Here is a 17542-nt window from a genome sequence, read left to right as displayed (position 1 = left end):
GTTACCGGGCATGAGGTGCGTCGCTGGTTGCCAGTTTCTGAGCACGAGGTGCATCACTGGCCTGCTGCTATTTTTGTGGCAGCCATCAGCATTACTGGTAGGTACGGTAAGGGCGTGTGGGGTGCAAGGGGCATGTTCCCCTCTTCTGCCTTCCAGCCTTGCCACCTCGCCTTGTGTTGTTTGCACAGCAAGCAACCAGAGGAAATGTCGGGACTGGCTGATCATGCGTGTAAGTAGTTGGTGGGGGTCTTATTTTGCAGGGGGGGGGTTATATTATCGCATGCTCTGAAAAGCCTGATTGGGGTTATTATCCAGAGAGATCTTAGTTTCGGGGGAACACGGTATTAACAATTGTGACAAAAACTAAACTAAAATAGTGCACAATTCACTTAATTGTGCTAAATGACAGCATTGTTTAGCAACAGAAATTTTGGGCTCAATTGTGCTTGCAATTTGAGGACTACCTGTAAGATGAATGAATATGTAATTTTAAGGAGTTTTGAAAGAAAATGTGCAAATCATCTGAATATAGGCAATCCAAAATAAAAGTATATTCCACTAGGTACAAATTATTTATATTGAAAAACTGACAATATTAAGTTGATGAGAGTTCTGAATGACAATTTGTCCAAGTGTCAAGAGTGGATGTTAGGGAAAATGGACATGAAAGAAAAGAAAAGAGAAAGTACGAGACATATAAGAAAAAGCATTTAAAAAGTAATAAATTAATGCCTGGAACTCTTTCATGGATTACTGCCTTGTTGTGGCGAAGGGGCTTGCGTAGCTCAATGAAGCTATGAGCTATGCCGTGCAGGGCCATCCAAGACAGACAGGTCATAGCAGAAAGCTTTGACAAAACATGATCCACTGAAGAAGGAAATGGCAACCCACTCCAGTATCTTTGCCATGAAAACCCCATGGATAGTACCAAAAGGAAAAAAAGGTATGATGATGAACGCCTCAGGTCAGAAGGTGTCCAATATGCTATTGGGGAAGAGCAGAGGGCTAGTACTAGTAGCACCAGAAAGAGTGAAACGACTGGGCCAAAGCCGAAAGAACATTCAGCTGTGGATGCATCTGGTGGGGAAAGGAAAATCCAATGCTGTAAAGATCTATTCTCCATAGGAACCTGGAATGTAAGATCCATGAATCAAGGCAAGCTGGACATGGTCAAACAAGATGACAAGACTGAACATCAACATCTTAGGAATCAGCTAACTAAAATGGACAGGAATGGGTGAATTTAATTCAGATGACCATCAGGTATACTACTGCAGGCAAAAATCCCTCAGAAGAAATGGAGTAGCCTTCATAGTCAATAAAAGAGTAGAAAAAGCAATACTTGAATACAATCCCCCAAATGACAGAATGATCTCAGTTCAAATCCAAGGCAAACCATTCAATATCACAGTAGTTCAAGTCTATGCCCCAACCTCTGGTGCTGAAGAGGATTAAATTGACCAGTTCTATGAAGTCCTACAGCATCTTATAGAATTAACACAAAAAAGTGATATTCTTATCATCATGGGGGATTGGAATCAGTGGTGGGTTGCTACCAGTTCGCACCGGTTCAGGAGCACCGGTAGCGGTAATTTGGGCTGGTTCACCGAACCGCTAGTAATCGCTGGTTGGCCATGCCCCTGAACTGGTCCCTGCTCGCTTACCCCGGCCGCCTGACACTCGCTTGCCCCGCCCCCTCTACCCAGTCACTCCTCCCTTATACTGTGTGGGTCCTCACTTGCAGCTTTCCTGCCTGAAGCAATGTGTCCCAACTGAGTGGCCCTGATCTGCCTGCCAGGTAAATCTGCAAGTCATGGCCTACCTAGCTGCCCCTGCCCCGCCCCGTCCCAGTCTGCCTCCCCTACTCCCTTCCCCGCAGCCGATAGCCCTGCCCTGCTGCCCTGCCTTCCACACAGCCTTCCCAGTGTCCCAGTGGCCAGTTTGCAAACACAGGCAAGCGGGCCTGGCTATGGGAACCGCCAGGAAGGCAGGCAAGCATGGCAGGGCCTCCTGACTGTGGGGAAGAGAGCTTATTCCCTTCCCCGGAGCCCTGCCATGCTTGCCTATCTTCCATGCTGCCTTCCCGGCATCCCGGTGGCCAGCTTGTGAAGTCAGGCAAGTGGAAGGCAGGCAAGCATGGCAGGACTGTGTGGAAGGATCTAGCAGGCTTCTCCCTTCCCTGAAGCCCTGCCATGCTTGCCTTCCTTCCCCACTGTCTTCCCGGTGTCCAGCTTGCAAAGTCAGGCAAGCGGAAAGCCACATGGAAGGCAGACAAGCATGGCAGGGCTACGTGGAAGGAGCTAGCAGGCTTCTCCCTTCCCCAAAGCCCTGCCATGCTTGCCTTCCTTCCCCACTGTCTTCCCGGTGTCCAGCTTGCAAAGTCAGGCAAGCGGAAGGCCACGTGGAAGGCAGGCAAGCATGGCAGGGCTGTGGGGAAGGAGCTAGCAGGCTTCTCCCTACCCCAAAGCCCTGCCAGGCTTGCCTGCCTTCCACGCTGCCTTCCCGGTGTCCCCATGGGCAGCTTGCCACCCACCCTCACCCCGCTTTCCTTTGACCTTTCTTTAACATGCCCCACTTCCCTCCCCAAACCTTTGGAGGTGGCGTCCTGCGCGCCGCAAAGCTCTCGAGGCTGCTGCAGGAGGGAGAAAAGAAAAAAAAGGCAGGTCTCACTGGAGAAGTGCCTAATGCTGGGAAAGATTGAGTGCAAAAGAAGAAGGGGATGACAGAGAACGAGGTGGCTGGATGGAGTCACCGAAGCAGTAGGTGTGAACTTAAATAGATGCCAGAGGATGGTCGTGGACAGGAAAGCCTGGAGAAACATCGTCCATGGGGTCATGATGGGTCGGACAGGGCTTCGCAACTAACAACAACAATGTCTGGAAAGGGGAAGCTCCTTGGAAGAGAAAAAAATGGAGGAACAGGAGGAATAGCCACAGCAATGACAATGGTCAGATAAGAGAAATCTTTTTTTTTTTAATTGAAAAAGTTTTCAAATACAAATTTCCCCCCCTTTTTTTCCCCTCTCCCTCCCCCTCCCTAACCCCCCCTCCCCACCCATTCCCCCCTGTGACTTCTTCATAACAAAAAAAAAAAACCTAATTCATAACAGATTACTTACTCCCTCCTCTAGATATTGACCTTTACTTACTAAAAATATTATTAATATTATAACATCCCCCTTTATCCATACATTTCAGAAAAGAGAAAAGAAAGGAAAAAAAAAAGACATTATACTATGACATTATAGAATAACTTCTCCACTTTAAAACTATACGATAAGTCCTACTTTAACATTTAATCTTCTATATATATTACTATAACATTTCAAAGCGGCCTTCCCCATAAAATCTAGTTTAACATTTATTCCACTCTATCCATTTCCTCCACTCCCCTAAATATATCACTTAAAAATCCCTTTTCTTAGACTAATCAATCTACTAACTAGCTTATTCACCCACTATCATGCAAAATTACCATACACAACATTTCTTAATATCTTTGATTCACTGCCCACACTACTTAAAAATATATGTCTATATTTTCCATTATATCTAAATAAAAAAAAAGAAAAGACAATGACTTTAAATTTATAATCCATATAGTATCTTCTTTGAGGTCTTTCCACTGGATTGGTAGAACCAACATCCATAATCGGGTAACATAGCTTGCTGGTGCAACAGTTTATTCAGGATCTTCAATCATATCTGCCCCCATCAGTAGTAAATATCTTCTTATATGTATAAAAGTAAAAACAACCACCCGAGTGACATTATAATTATATTCCATATAGTAATAATTGTGGGTTTCATCAGGATTATTAATTCCCATCATCGTAGTGGGTAACAACCCGATCTTCTGCATGCCCCAGCATAATTCTCTTGCCTTGTGATTCAAGATAATATAATATGTTTATCAACACAAAAAGAAATTCCAAAATGGATAATTCAAATCCATCAATTTAAGGCTCGTTTCACGTCCCCAGATTACGGCCACGCAGAGATCTGCCACAATCCTCAGGATGATATTAACCAATACGTCGCCTCTTCTGTGTTTACACATAATCATAAGAGAAATCTTGACTACTAAAATTAAGAGTACTAAGGTTACTTTTAGTGTTAGGGTCACAGTTTTATTATATTGTTTGTTTGTTTGTTTGTTTGTTTGTTTGTTTGTTTGTTTGTTTGTTTGTTTGTTTGTTTGTTCAATTTATATGCCGCCCTCCTCCAAAGACTCAGGGTGGCTTACAATGCACTTATAGTAACAGCCTTCATTCTTTTGTATATACCTGCTTATTAGGACTTTTGGCCCCCCATAAGGGATGTTTCTACAAAGTCAGCTTATTGCTCCCACAATCCAGGTCCTCAATTTACCTGCCTCGGAAGGATAGAAGGCTGAGTCAACCTTGAGCCTGCTGAGATTTGAACTCGCACTAATTGCAGGCAGCTAAGTTTATTATTTATCATAGTAACAGAATCTTACCTAAATGGGTGTTTCCCCTCCCTGCCTTTATTCCAAATAAAACTAGGGAGGATCAAGTTGGAGATGCTTTTTCAAATTACATTCCTGCTGTGGATTGAGCATTGTCTTGGCAGCGTCTCTACCTTCTGTTCCTCAAATTTATTCTCACAGCCCATTACAATGATGGAATAAAGCCTATGTGGGAATGAATGGAATCCTTATTTAATGGTTCAAATTGAAAAAGGACTGAGGCAAGTATAAGTGATAGCCCTTTAATCAGTTTATGAATAAATGTACAAGGAATGCTAGGTGAGATTTTGATGAATACTTACTATGTGTGCTATTACTGTCATGTCATTGGCTGAGAACACATGTGATTTTAAGTTAATGATCAATAGACTGATTAAATAAAGATATGGATTTGAAAATTAATTATCATAGATCAAGGGTCTATGCTTCATTGGGAAATATAGTAAACAATTGGAAGTTATACAGAAATGCAGGTAGGTATTTTCTTAGAATGAGGAAATGGACGGAGAAATTTTATTATAAGACTGCAAGTATAGTTGGTAGAAAAGCAGTGAATTGCATGTATTTTATTGTGAGGAATTAAAGTATATTGAAGGAAATGTAAAATGCAAAAGCATCTTTCTCTTTAATTTGTTATATGGGAATGAGAGTGAGATGTGTAAAGAGAAAAATAAAAATAAGTGCAGTATGGTAAGAATTGATTCTTAAGAAGTAAAAGAAACAAAATATAGGTTTAGAGATGAGTGGCTGAATAAATATGGATCATATTAAAAATGTGAGCTTAGTCATTTAGAGAGGATGAATGACAATGGAGTTGAAAACAAATCAGGCGCAAGACGAAGGAGAAGACTGAGGAAGTGAGCTGAGAAAACTATCTAAAAATATCTGTATGGGCATAATCAAAATAAAAGTTGTTGGATGTTATGGAGTGGTGTGATACATTAGTTTTAGCTGTATTTTCTTTCCCTGTATTTTTTTGTTATTTTTTATTATACAAGTTTCTTTGTTACAGTACACTTCTGAGAGCTCTTTTCTGCGAGGCATGGTTCACATCAGACAGTGCTTCTTGAAACCAGTACACCCAAAATAGGTGTGTGTTTTTAAAGGGCAGGATAGCTGTCAGCAACACATCCAATATCATCACACTGATTGGAGTCAAGGTTGGCTCACTCCTGGCTCCAATTAGATCTTCGAGAAGTCATTAGGCTAGGGGCTCACATATGTTTTCCTCCCTGCACTGTGAATGTTTACATGTTATGTTCAATTAAACCATGGCAACATCTAATGTTTGTGTAGTATTATTTTAAGCAGACTGTTTTTTTATTGTTGTGACTCAGGTGAAGTTCAGAGCACATTTTATGACCAATTTATGCAAAACTCCACTAATCCCAAGGGGTTCACATACTTTTTCTTGCAACTGTATATATAAAATTTCCATATTCATAATAGCAGTGTACCGTCTGGGTACAATCTCTTAGATACAAATAATAAATCTGATACAATAATTATAACTATTCTCAAAATCTATTCGCCGTCGTCTTCACTTATCCTTATTAAACATTTTCCATTATTTACGCTCTGTTCAGTTTTGTCTATAATCAATAATATCAAACATTATAAACATCATATAAACATCACGTTTATAATTATCCTCATTATCCTTCAAGTCTATTAATCATGTTTACTTATCTTAATTATTCAATATTCATTATTTAATTACACATTTATTTCGTCTTTGTTTACATATCCTCCTTGATTCTAAATTTGTAACTTCTGTTTCTATTTTCTAACAATTGATAGAGTAGTTCCCAAGTTAAAAGAGTAATATTTCCCCATTTCTAGTTTCTACCTCTGTATTAGTTTCTACCTAATTCTTAATAGAACTATTGCTGCACCTATCCCTCATCTCTTGCCCGTTTTCATATCTCAAGTCTTATTGACATCTCGGCACATCTTCCATACTCCTCCCTTGGGATCTTGTATCTCCTTATATCGTTCGTGTTTGATCTAAGTATTTCGTCTGTCTCTACAGCTTCTTCACTCTGTTGAGCCTTCAGTGCACCTTTCAATGATCCTTTCCTCACTTCAGAGATGTCTTTCTGTCTTCTGTTTTTTGGTCTCTTAATGTGTAATTTACCTTCTCTATTTCATAAGCTTTTTCTCGGCTTGTCGTTCGTTCAGAACTGCGATAGGAAATAATCACCAGTAATGCACAGAGAATCAGGGTTTACTTTGGCAATGATAAGCTTGCAGTCAAAAGTAAAGTACAAGTCGGTGTTTTGGTTCAAAGTCAGCGCTGGGTGTAATCACACCACAGCGCTATTTAACAAAAACTCAGCCCCTTAAACATACATCCGGTGATTATCAATCAAGCACCCCCCCACTCCCTTAACAGTAACAGCTGCGAGCACCAGAGCAGCGAGGACAGCAGAATCGGAGAGGCCCGGCAACGTCATCAATCATCACCCTGAATGCTGCTATCCAGGAACTGTTTGTGTGTTCGCTGCGGCTGCTTATCTCCACTCCTTCGTCTCCCACACACCCCATCGATGGCGAGCTCCGGTAGGACTCGACACTTTTACTATCTCTTCCTTTTTATCTTTTTGTATCATTTGTCATTTTTCCTCCCCTGTCTTTTCCTCTGTTCTTTCTATTTTCTCCTCTACTTCCTGAATTTCGTGTTCATTATTCAGTGTCATTTGCTCATAGTTTTCTGGTCTCATGACTATGTCATGAATCAATTCCTTTATCTTCTGTGGTTCCTTGTCATCATTTCCTGCGTCCCTTGGGGCATCAATAATATTTCTTTTAATAATACACTTATTTTCCCCTGCTGTACCATTTTGCCTTATTTTAATGAATTAAAAAGATTATTCAGTGATCTATCAGAATCCCAGTGTCCAAGTAATTCATCACACCAAGAAAGCCAATATTAAAACAGTTCACAAAATCACTCCATTAAATAGTCCATTAGCAACCTCCACTTAATTTCAAAACAAATCCAAACTGTTTCACACTCTCACACTGTCCAGCATATTTGTAATCCTCAAGGTTCTAAAAATTGAATGTTTTCACAGTCTGTCCCCAAACACCAAGTATAATCAATTTGAAGGTGTTGTTTAGTGTATTCCAGCTTATCTATAGTCAAAACAACTTTCTTCTTTCACTTTTTTCAGCTCTATGATGTCTTTGCCTGGCCAGTAGGTGTCACTGTTACTCTTTTTCTCCATTTTTTGCTGCAAATAAAATGTCTCCAAAAATATTTTTCAATAGTTTTCCAAAGTTGTTCAAATCGAGGTGACAATAAAAGTATAATCCAATATTGTAAAACAAAATACAAGTTGCTGAAAACTAGCCAATCCAGTCTATCCTTTATCTTTAAGGTTACTTCTGTCTACAATTTCTTTTCTTTCTTTTCTAATCTGACAGTAGCTCCAGGTCTTAATCGCCACTATTCACCACAGTTGAGTCCCACTTTCCAAAGGGTATTTTTCAGAGGAAATTCCACAGCAAAAGTTAGAAAGTTCTTACCCAAACCGAGCACACTGTTATAGGATCTTTTCTTTCTTTTCTTCCATTTCAGCTGTCACGGCTTTGGTTCAGCCATAATGGGCGTCTTTTCTTCCGCCGGTTATAGGAGCTTTCTTTGAGTCAAACAAGGAGACTGCACTCTCCTCGCATTCACTGAAGCATCCCCTCTGACTTCGTCACCCCTACAGGGTGACTTTAGGCCCCCTAGAGCCTCCTGGCTTGAAGAAATCAGCAGGACTTCACGGAGCTACTGCTCGTCCGCACTGTTTCGCACTGCTTCGCCGCGACATTAGCTGCCCTTCTCCTTTCCCTGTAATTTATTGACTTACTAGTTCTTACTCTTCTTCTGTGCATTACATTGTGTTACTTGTCCTGAAGAGGAATATCATGGGGATCATGTACATATTTAGATATCATTTAAATAAAAACATCATAATTACAAAATGCTAGTTTATGGAAGCCAAAGATCTTTCTATATATTACATGCCATAGAAATGGGGGAGAGGAGACAAAGTGTAATCGTTGTAGTTGTTACATGATTGTTAAGTCGATTTGGTTTCCCCATTGACATTGCTTTTCAGAAGGTCACAAAAGGTGTTCATATGATCCTGGGGCACTGCAACTGTCATAAATATGAATCAGTTTCCAAGCATCCGAATTTTGATCATATGACTATCAGATTGCTATAATCATTGTACGTGTGAAAAATGGTCATAAATCACTTTTTTCAGTGCCATTGTAAGTTTGAATAGTCACTAAATGAACTGTTGTAAGTCAAGGACTACCTGTATTGAATTCCTTGTAACTACATGCCACAAAACAAAATGATAGGCATTATAACCATTACATTTGGGAGAGAGCCCACTGGGCAAGGTAAGTGAAAAATGTATATAATTTTATATAATAGTTATTTTAATATTGTTTATTATTGCAATTGGGTTCAGAGTAAAGTAATCATGTGACAATTTGCAAATTGGAAATATGCTAATCTGTGGGAAATGATGTTTAAATCTAATACATCTTCATAAAATATCAAAAGAATTGTTAACCAAAGATAAAACTTAAGAATGCTGGGACAAAATTGAATAATACTACTAAAAGCAAATCCAAATATTACAGTCAATCAATAATTGTGCATAAACACAAACACGTACAATAATATATACATATACATATGCACATATGCAATAATATAGTTTTCCAAAAACAATTTATAAAATCTTTTAAAAGAGGGCCATAAAATTAATGTGCATTTAGGATATGTAATGTGTGACGATGTCATGCATGTGAAATTACACTTTGTGTATTGGGGTGGGGCATCAATTTCCTGGCATACATTTACAGCAATATACTTCTGTGGAAGAAGTCTATATGTGTAAAGAGAAATGATCTAAATGCTTGGTGTTTATGAGTGTATGTGTTTTACTATTACATTTTGAGTGGAGTGTCAGTCCCTTGAGAGATTCCATAGCTGCTTTGAAAATTCTCACATATTCCAAAGAAACATGGAAGAGTAGAACACAATTTAAATAGATCGTATCATCTATTAGTAGTATAAATATTTTTAAATGGCTCCTAGAAATCTTTCTGTTACATGAACTGCCTTAAAATTCATTTAATAATACTTAGCTTTATCTTTAGTCAGCAGATACCAGCAGAAACTTAAAGATGAATTGGGCCGAGAAACAAAGTTCGTCATGTCATATGCCCAAAAGGAAGACATGTTGCTTGAAGAAATATATTCTGCCAACATTATGGAGTTTCTCAATCATAAAAATGAGAAACTCAGTAATGTGGATGCTTTAGAAGATTTACTTACTGACAGTTTTGGGCTGATCAATGAAAATGGAGAGACCATCTATATCTTTGGAGATGCTGGGATTGGAAAGTCCTTGTTACTGCAAAAGATGCAAAATCTGTGGTCCAAGAATGCCTTTGATGTAGGGGCCAAATTCTTTTTTTGTTTCCGATGCCGAATGTTCAGTTGTTTCAAGCAAGAAGAAGCCTTTTGTTTAAAGGATCTTCTTTTCAAATATAACTGTTTCCCAGATCAGGATCAAGAGGAGGTTTTCAACTTCATTGTAAAATTTCCTCATACTGTCTTGTTTACATTTGATGGATTTGATGAAATTCATTCTGATTTTGATCTCAGTAGTATTCCTGAAATCTGCTCTCCCACTGAATCTATTCACCCACTTGCTCTTCTGGTGGGCCTCCTCAGTGGAAAACTTTTGAAGGGATCTAGAAAAATTCTGACAGCTAGGACAGGGACAGAAATTGTTAAAAACATTGTCCGGAAGAAAGTATATCTCCGAGGGTTTTCCAGTAGTAACCTGAAAGATTATACTAAAATGTTCTTCAAAGATGAAGGATGTCGAACTTTGGTTTTGAATCAATTGGAAGCCAACCCAAATCTAAGCAGTTTGTGTTCAGTGCCATTATTTTGCTGGATTATCTTCAAATGCTTTGAACATTTCCACTCTGCATTTGATAGCCATGAGCTCCCAGACTTCACTGTCACTCTAACGGATATATTCTTGCTCATGACTGAAGTCCACCTTAATCGCATTCAAAAGAGAAATTTTCTAAAGAAGAACAACAGAAGCCAAGAAGAAACATACAGGTCTAATAAAGAGAAATTGTTTGCACTGAGTAAAATAGCCTACATGGGGATGCAGAAATCTCTCTTCGTCTTTGAGCAAGAGGAAGGCCTTAGTGACCTCCTTGAGCAGGATTTACATTTAGGATTTCTCAGGACAATTCCTGATCATGAAGGTATTGTAGACCAATCTTGCTATGAATTCCTGCACTTGACCTTGCAGTCATTTTTCACAGCTTTTTATCTGGTAACAGATGAAAAAGTAGGTGCCAGGGATTTGCTGCAATTCTTTGCTGAATGCTCCATGCAAGACATTACTCTATCTTCCTGCTTGCCTCTTTCCTGGTCAAAAAATTACCATCCAACAGGAGGGGATCCTTTCCGAAATAAAGAGCACTTTCATTTTACTAATCTCTTCCTGTGTGGCTTGCTTTCCAAGGCAAAGCAGAAACTCTTGAGGCATCTGATTCCTCTGAGTACAGTCAAGAAGAAAAGGAGGATTCTTCTTGCCTATTTTTTTGAAAGCATGAAGTCTCATCTAAAGGGTCTCTCTCGGGCAAGGCTGAAAGAATACAAACAGGTGCAAGTAATGCCAAACTTTGTTTGGATGCTGAGATGCATCTATGAGACGCAGAGTGAAAAAGTTAGTAAAGGGATTGCCAAATGCATGCGTGCCAACTATATCAAGTTGACTTACTGCAATGCCTACTCCGCTGACTGCAGTGCCATCTCCTTTGTTATGCATCATTTCCAGAAACGCTTGGCCCTTGATCTGGACAATAACAACATCAATGATTATGGGATCAAGCAGCTGCAGCCTTGCTTTAGCCATCTGGCAGTACTCAGGTACAGTAACACAATGATCTAATAGGAATTGATATAAGGAAAGAAGCTATTTCTCTTGAAAGAAACGGGGAGCAGACTCTTACTTTTTATGCCCTCTCATCTACACAGTGCTGGTAAAATTGTCCTTTGAGTGATTCTTGGAATCCCTAAAATATTACTTTTAAGAATTATAATCAGTTTCTTTTAGAGATTATTTATTTATTTATGGATAAATTGCTTCAGTTAGTGAAGGAGAAAAGAAAGAAGCCATTTTGTTCTGTTTTCAAACATTGTTGGTATTTCAAAGAAAGCTAAATCTGCTGATGCTTCTTTGAATTAAAAGGATCATACTTCAATATATATGGTGCAGTGAACCAGCTACTTTATCACATTTTTCTTTTACTTTAGGGTGAGCGTGAACCAGATCACAGATCAAGGTGTGAGAGTGCTTTACGAGGAGCTGTCCAAATTTAAAATTGTGTCTTATTTGGGGTATGTACAAAGGTCGAGCTCAGATACTCACTGTGTGAAGGGCATGTTCCCATTATCAAGGGGAGTAATGTGAAAGAGTAATGACTTCCATATCTAGATAATTGCCAGATCATTTGATCCATTGCTTGATTGCTATCAACATGTATTTCTATCTATCTATCTATCTATCTATCTATCTATCTATCTATCTATCTATCTATCTGTTGTGTTAAATTTATAGTACATCAGCTAGCCTTCTGGGATTCAAACCTGGGCTTGCTTGCATTTTAAGGAAATGTATTAACCGCTAAGCCACAGGTTTACCTCACTTTGTCAGTTTGTACCAGGGGAGATTAAATGGGTTTTCTATCAAAGCAACCTGGTCTACCCAAATATGGGAAGGAGCATGCTGCAAGCAAGTCCAGGTTCGAATTCCAGAAGGGTATGGCTAACTGATAAGAGCTAAATAGCTTGAAATAGATCTATACTAGTCTCTCTTTATTTCTTTGTCAGTAAATATAAATTTAACACAAAATAGTTTGTCGTGAAAGCAACTGCCTGAGGGCTCTTGGATTGAGGCTGAAAGGCGAAAAGGAAGCAGTATCCTCCTTCCCATATTTGGGTAGACCAGGTTGCTTTGATAGAATACATATATATACATATACATACATACATACGTACATACATACATACATACATACATATTGCCTTTAGTATTTTTATATTTAGTGTAGCATCATGAAATAATAACAATTGAAAAGTTATTGAATGGAGATCAATTTAAAGAAGAGCACTAAGAAAATTAGGCAGAGGTGCAATGCCTGATTCATTACATGCTAATAATCCATTCAACTTTTATTTGCAGAGGTTGAATTTCAATGTCCACAAATCCCATCCAGCATATCAAACTGATAAAAAAAAGAATATATGTAGCTCAGGATTGAACGGTGGAATCATTGGAGGTCTCTGAGCTTAGTTATTTGCTTGCAGGTATTTCATTACCCAACTAAGTAATATTATCAGTGCTAGAGAGAAAGATTTGCTCCCTGTTCATGTACTATAACTTGCCCTGCCAATGGTGGTAGTGGTGGAGTGGTGCTAATGGTGTATATGTGTGTGTGTATGTGTGGAGGATTCCTCCTTGGTCAAAGAAATACAAAGTAAATACAATTGTAAATACAATACAAAAGGAAATGTTTTAAAAGAAAGCTATGTACCTTCTATCTGTTAATTTCTGTTTTAATAGTGCAAACCCATACTTGTCCTCTTAGAAGAAACTGCCTTGAATTTAATGGCTTTTATTTTAAAGTCAATCGAAAAAGCAGTCTTTGCATAAAAAACTACTGAATAAGCAGCATATCATAATAAATTTTAAGAGGTCTGAAACTATATGGAACTGCTTTTTTAATTTTTATTTATTCTTGTGCAAAAGAAACAAGCTTGTCTCAATTAGATTATAATTGGGAAATTGTATTTGTACTTTTTAAAAAAAATATGTATTTGATATAATTAACTTAATTAGCTAATACCCTAGCTGCTATTATTCCTTCCAAAGCTTATATAACAACCAGATTACCGATATTGGAGCAAAGTATGTGGCAAGACTCATTGAGGAATGTCCAAGCCTCATCTATGTTAAGTAAGTATCTCTCCTATCCCTATATCATCCTAGCTCTCAAGTAATTAAGCCTTCAAAAATGGATTCTGCCTCCTCAACCACCCCAAGGTTTTTCCATATAATCCTGCTGGATATGAAGGTTAAGTATCTCTGAGCTTTGGAGCAATATAACTGCAGTATGCAGACCCCCTTCCATGGAGAATCTCCTTTGCATTACTCAACCAGCAGCTACCATAATGGAATGGAAGAAGAATAAACTTGTTTGAACCCGGGGGTGGCTGCTTGCAGAGTAAAAAGTACTTCTGAGTTAACCCAGTGAGATTCTCATGAACACCAGTATACCCATAAATATTAGCCTTGGCATCCTCCTGCTGCCTGTCCCCATCTGACTTTAAAAATAAATGTTAAATTCTTTTAATTGATGATGATATTATCCATTCAATGATGTCTGACTCTTGGCAATACTATGGACCAGGTTTCTCTACATCTTCCAATATACTGCTTCTGTAAGTTGTTCTATGCTCTAGCTAGTATCAGCTTTGATGGTGTCAAACCACTGTGTTCTTTGGCAGCCTGGTTTCTTTTTACCACTAACTCTTCCAAAATAATTGCTTTCTCCAGTGAATTCTCCCACAAGACATGGCCAAAATAAGTAAGATACAGTTTTGTGATTTTTGTGTCTTTAATTAGCAATTATAAATAAATGAGAAATGGTTTGCTGCAGTCATCTTGGTAGAATAGAAACATAATGGAGTGTCTATGTATGTATAGATTGTCTGACAGATAGTAGAATAGATAGAACATAGAATAATAAGGTTGCAAGGGAGTTTGGAGGTCTTCTAGTCCAAGCTCCTATCCATGGCAGGAGATCTTAAACCATTCTATACAAATTGTTGTCTAGTCTCTTCTTGAAAACCTCCTGTGATGGAGCACATACAACTTCCGGAAGCCAGCCATTTCACTGATTAATTAATTGTTCTCACTGTCAGAAATTTTTCTTTAGTTCTAGATTGGATCTCTCTTTAATGATTTTCCATCCTCCCTCTTCTATGTGAAGCCCCTAAAGTACTGGAAGATTGCTATCATATCACTCCTAGTCCTTCTGTTCATTAGACTAAACTTACCTAGTTCCCACAATCATTCATATCGTTTAGCCTCCAGATCTCAGACTCCAGATTATCTTTGTTGTTCTTGTCTGTACTCTTTCTGAGTTCTCAATCTCCTTTTTTGTATCATGGTAACTAGAATTGGATGGAGTATTCCAAATGTGGTCTCAACAGTGCATATAAAGTGGCATTATCACTTCACATGATCTTGAAACTATCCTTCTGTTGATGCAATCTAGGACTGTATTGGCTTTTTTGCAGCTGCAGCAAATTGCTGGCTCTAACTTAAGTGGTACTATATTAGGACACCTAAATCCCTCTCAAAGTTACTACTGTTCAGCAATTCTAAAGCTATGATTTGTTTTTTCCTGCCAAAGTGCAGGACCCTACTTTTCTCATCACTGAATTTCATTTTGTTGAAAAGGGACCTCTGTCAAGGTCCTTCTGTATTTCTATCCAATATCTAAAATATTAGCTATTCCCCCAGCTTGGTATCATCTGCAAATATGATGAGTTCTCTTACTAACTCCTTATCTAAGCTTTTATAAAGATGTTGAAAAGTACTGGGGCTAAGACAGATCCTTGAAGTATCCCTCTGCAAGCTTCCCTCCATATAGATGTAGTTCAATTGAGGACTATACACTGAATGTGATTGATCAGCTGTGACTCCATCTGGCAATTGTACTGTCCCATATTGTTCTATCTTACAAAAAAGTAGGCTGTGGGCTACTTTATCTTACTGAAGTCTAAATAAACAGTCCACACTGTTTTCCCTATCCACTAATTTAACCATTATTGTCAAAGAAGGCAATAAGGTTTACCTGGCATAATCTTTTTTTGACAAACCGATACTGGCTTCTGTTAATTATCTTGTTCATTTCTAGATGCTCACAAATGTATTAATTATCTTTTCCAGGATCTTCCCAGGTATTGCTATTAAGCAGATTTGTCTGTAGTTTCTGGAATATATTTTCCACTTTTTATAGATTGCAACGACATTTCCCCCTTTTTATAGATTGCAACCATATGAGCTTTTTTCCAGTCCTTTGGTAGTTCCCCCTTCTCTAGGAGTTCTGAAATATTATGTTCAGTGGTTCCAAGATAATGTCTGCCAGCTTCTTCAGAACTCCGTAATCATCTGGCAATTTGAACTCATCTAAAGTGGATAAGTGTTCTCTTATATTTTCTTGCTTATTTTGACTTGCATTCCTGGTCTGTTCCCTATAGTGCTGATTTTGGTAGATTGGACTATTTTTTCCTATTATGGGAAGACAGATGCAAAGAATGAATTAAGCAGTTCTGCTTTCTCCCTGCTACCTGTCAGCATTTTGTCATCTTCTAATAATCATTTCCTTGACTTTTGTCTTGCTTTTTACATGTTGACAGAAACTCTTAATTTTGGCATTTGTTGCAAGTCTTAGTTCATTCTTAGTCTTAACTTTCCTGACTTCGTCCTTGTACATTCGGTCTATTTGTTGGTATTTTAGGTATATGACCCTCTTTCCATTTTTTACCCTTGTCCTTTTTTTTCTCTCAGTTTGTCAGAGAGTTCTTTATGCAACCATTCTGGCTTCATCTGGGGTTTCTTGTTTTTCTGTCTCTGTGATATTGTTTTAAATTGGGCTTTTATAATCTCATTTTTCAGAGTTTCCCAAGCATCTTGAGTTGTTTTCTCCTTTAGAATTTTCATCCGTGGAATCCTTCCTAAACTCTTAGTTTATTGAAGTCTAAGATGGTATTTGACTTTGTTCAATTACTTGTGCCTGTATTATGTTGAATTTCAGTATGACATGGTCACTCTCCCACAAAGTTCCCGCAACTTCAACCCCCTCTATCATTTCATCATGTTAGTAAGACTGATCCTTTAGGTCTCTCCTATACTTTTTGGTTGACAAAGTGATCAGCTAGGCTTGTCAGGAAACTGTTTAATCTCCCACATGGTGCAGAATTTGTCTCCCAGTTGATGTCAGCGTAGTTAAAGTTCACTATTACCATTGTAATGTGTTTCCTGCACACATTAGCTAACTGATTAATAAAAAATTCATCTATTTCCTCTGCTTAGTTTGGTGGCTTATAGAATGTGTGTGTGTGTGTGTGTGTGTGTGTATACCATGTTTTCCCGAAAATAAGACCTGGTCTTATATTTTTTGGGGTGGGGCTTTATAATAAGGACTAGGGCTTATTTTCAGGAAAACATGATTTCAGAGTGATCAGCCTGGCTGGGCACACACACACACACACACACACCCGGCATGTGCAGAAAAGGCAGTGAGCAAATGGAGGCCGATGTCTGGTACCAGCTGCAGCCCGCCAGCCCCTTGGTCAGCACACTCTGGAACTGCACAGTCTACGCAGCACAGATGAGTTGATTATCTGTCCAAGCAGCAGATGGCATTAGAAGCACGGGGGGGAGGCACCCAATCCAGACATGCCATGCAGTCTGCAGGAAAGCTGAGATTGGTGGGCCGGAGCAAGCGGCTCACTGCAGGAGGCTCATCTTCACCTGGTGGCAGAGACATGGAGGGAGGCATTCAATCCAGATATGCTGCATGGGTCACAGGCAAGCCAAGAAAGTGGGACAGAGTGGGCAGGCAGCCATGGCAGGCTCATCTTCATGTCTCTCAGCTTTCCTGCAGTCTGCACAGAGCATCAGGATTGCTTGCCTTGCCCCTCTGCCTCCATCTGCTGCCAGTGCCACCGCATGGAAATGAGCTTTCTGCGGCTGGCTGCCTGCTCCAGCCCACCGACTCTTGGCTCTCCCGCGGCCTGTGCGCCGCATCCGGATCGCCTGCCTGCCCCCTGCCTCTGCCTTCGCTTGCTGCTTGGACAGTAATCAACTCATTTGTGCTGTGCAGCTGCAGCTGCTGCCAGACACCATTGGTCCCTGCGCCCTCGCCTCTGTTG

General features: G+C 39.3%; 1 protein-coding gene across 7 annotated transcripts in view; it reads left to right on the top strand.

Annotated features, from left to right (window-relative positions):
* Positions 1 to 17542, top strand: part of NOD1 (nucleotide binding oligomerization domain containing 1) — a 75060-nt gene that overhangs the window by 14989 nt on the left and 42529 nt on the right. For 4 of the 7 annotated variants that reach the window (XR_004588884.3, XM_034404084.3, XM_087894226.1 and 1 more), the window contains exons 4-6: positions 9661 to 11464; positions 11852 to 11935; positions 13470 to 13553. Coding sequence is in view for 4 of the 7 variants with exons in the window: in XM_034404084.3 (XP_034259975.1) it covers positions 9661 to 11464; positions 11852 to 11935; positions 13470 to 13553 (1972 nt within the window). In the remaining 3 variants the exon portion in view is untranslated. Of the gene's footprint in view, positions 1 to 9660; positions 11465 to 11851; positions 11936 to 12779; positions 12905 to 13469; positions 13554 to 17542 lie in introns of all 7 variants that reach the window. The other 3 variants (XR_015734252.1, XR_015734253.1, XM_087894227.1) reach the window with 2 other exon arrangements.

This window comes from Pantherophis guttatus, chromosome 4 (assembly GCF_059756535.1).
Source record: "Pantherophis guttatus breed Tessera chromosome 4, ASM5975653v1, whole genome shotgun sequence".
Classification (NCBI taxonomy): Eukaryota; Metazoa; Chordata; class Lepidosauria; order Squamata; family Colubridae; genus Pantherophis; species Pantherophis guttatus.
This window is presented reverse-complemented; position numbering and strand designations above follow the sequence as displayed.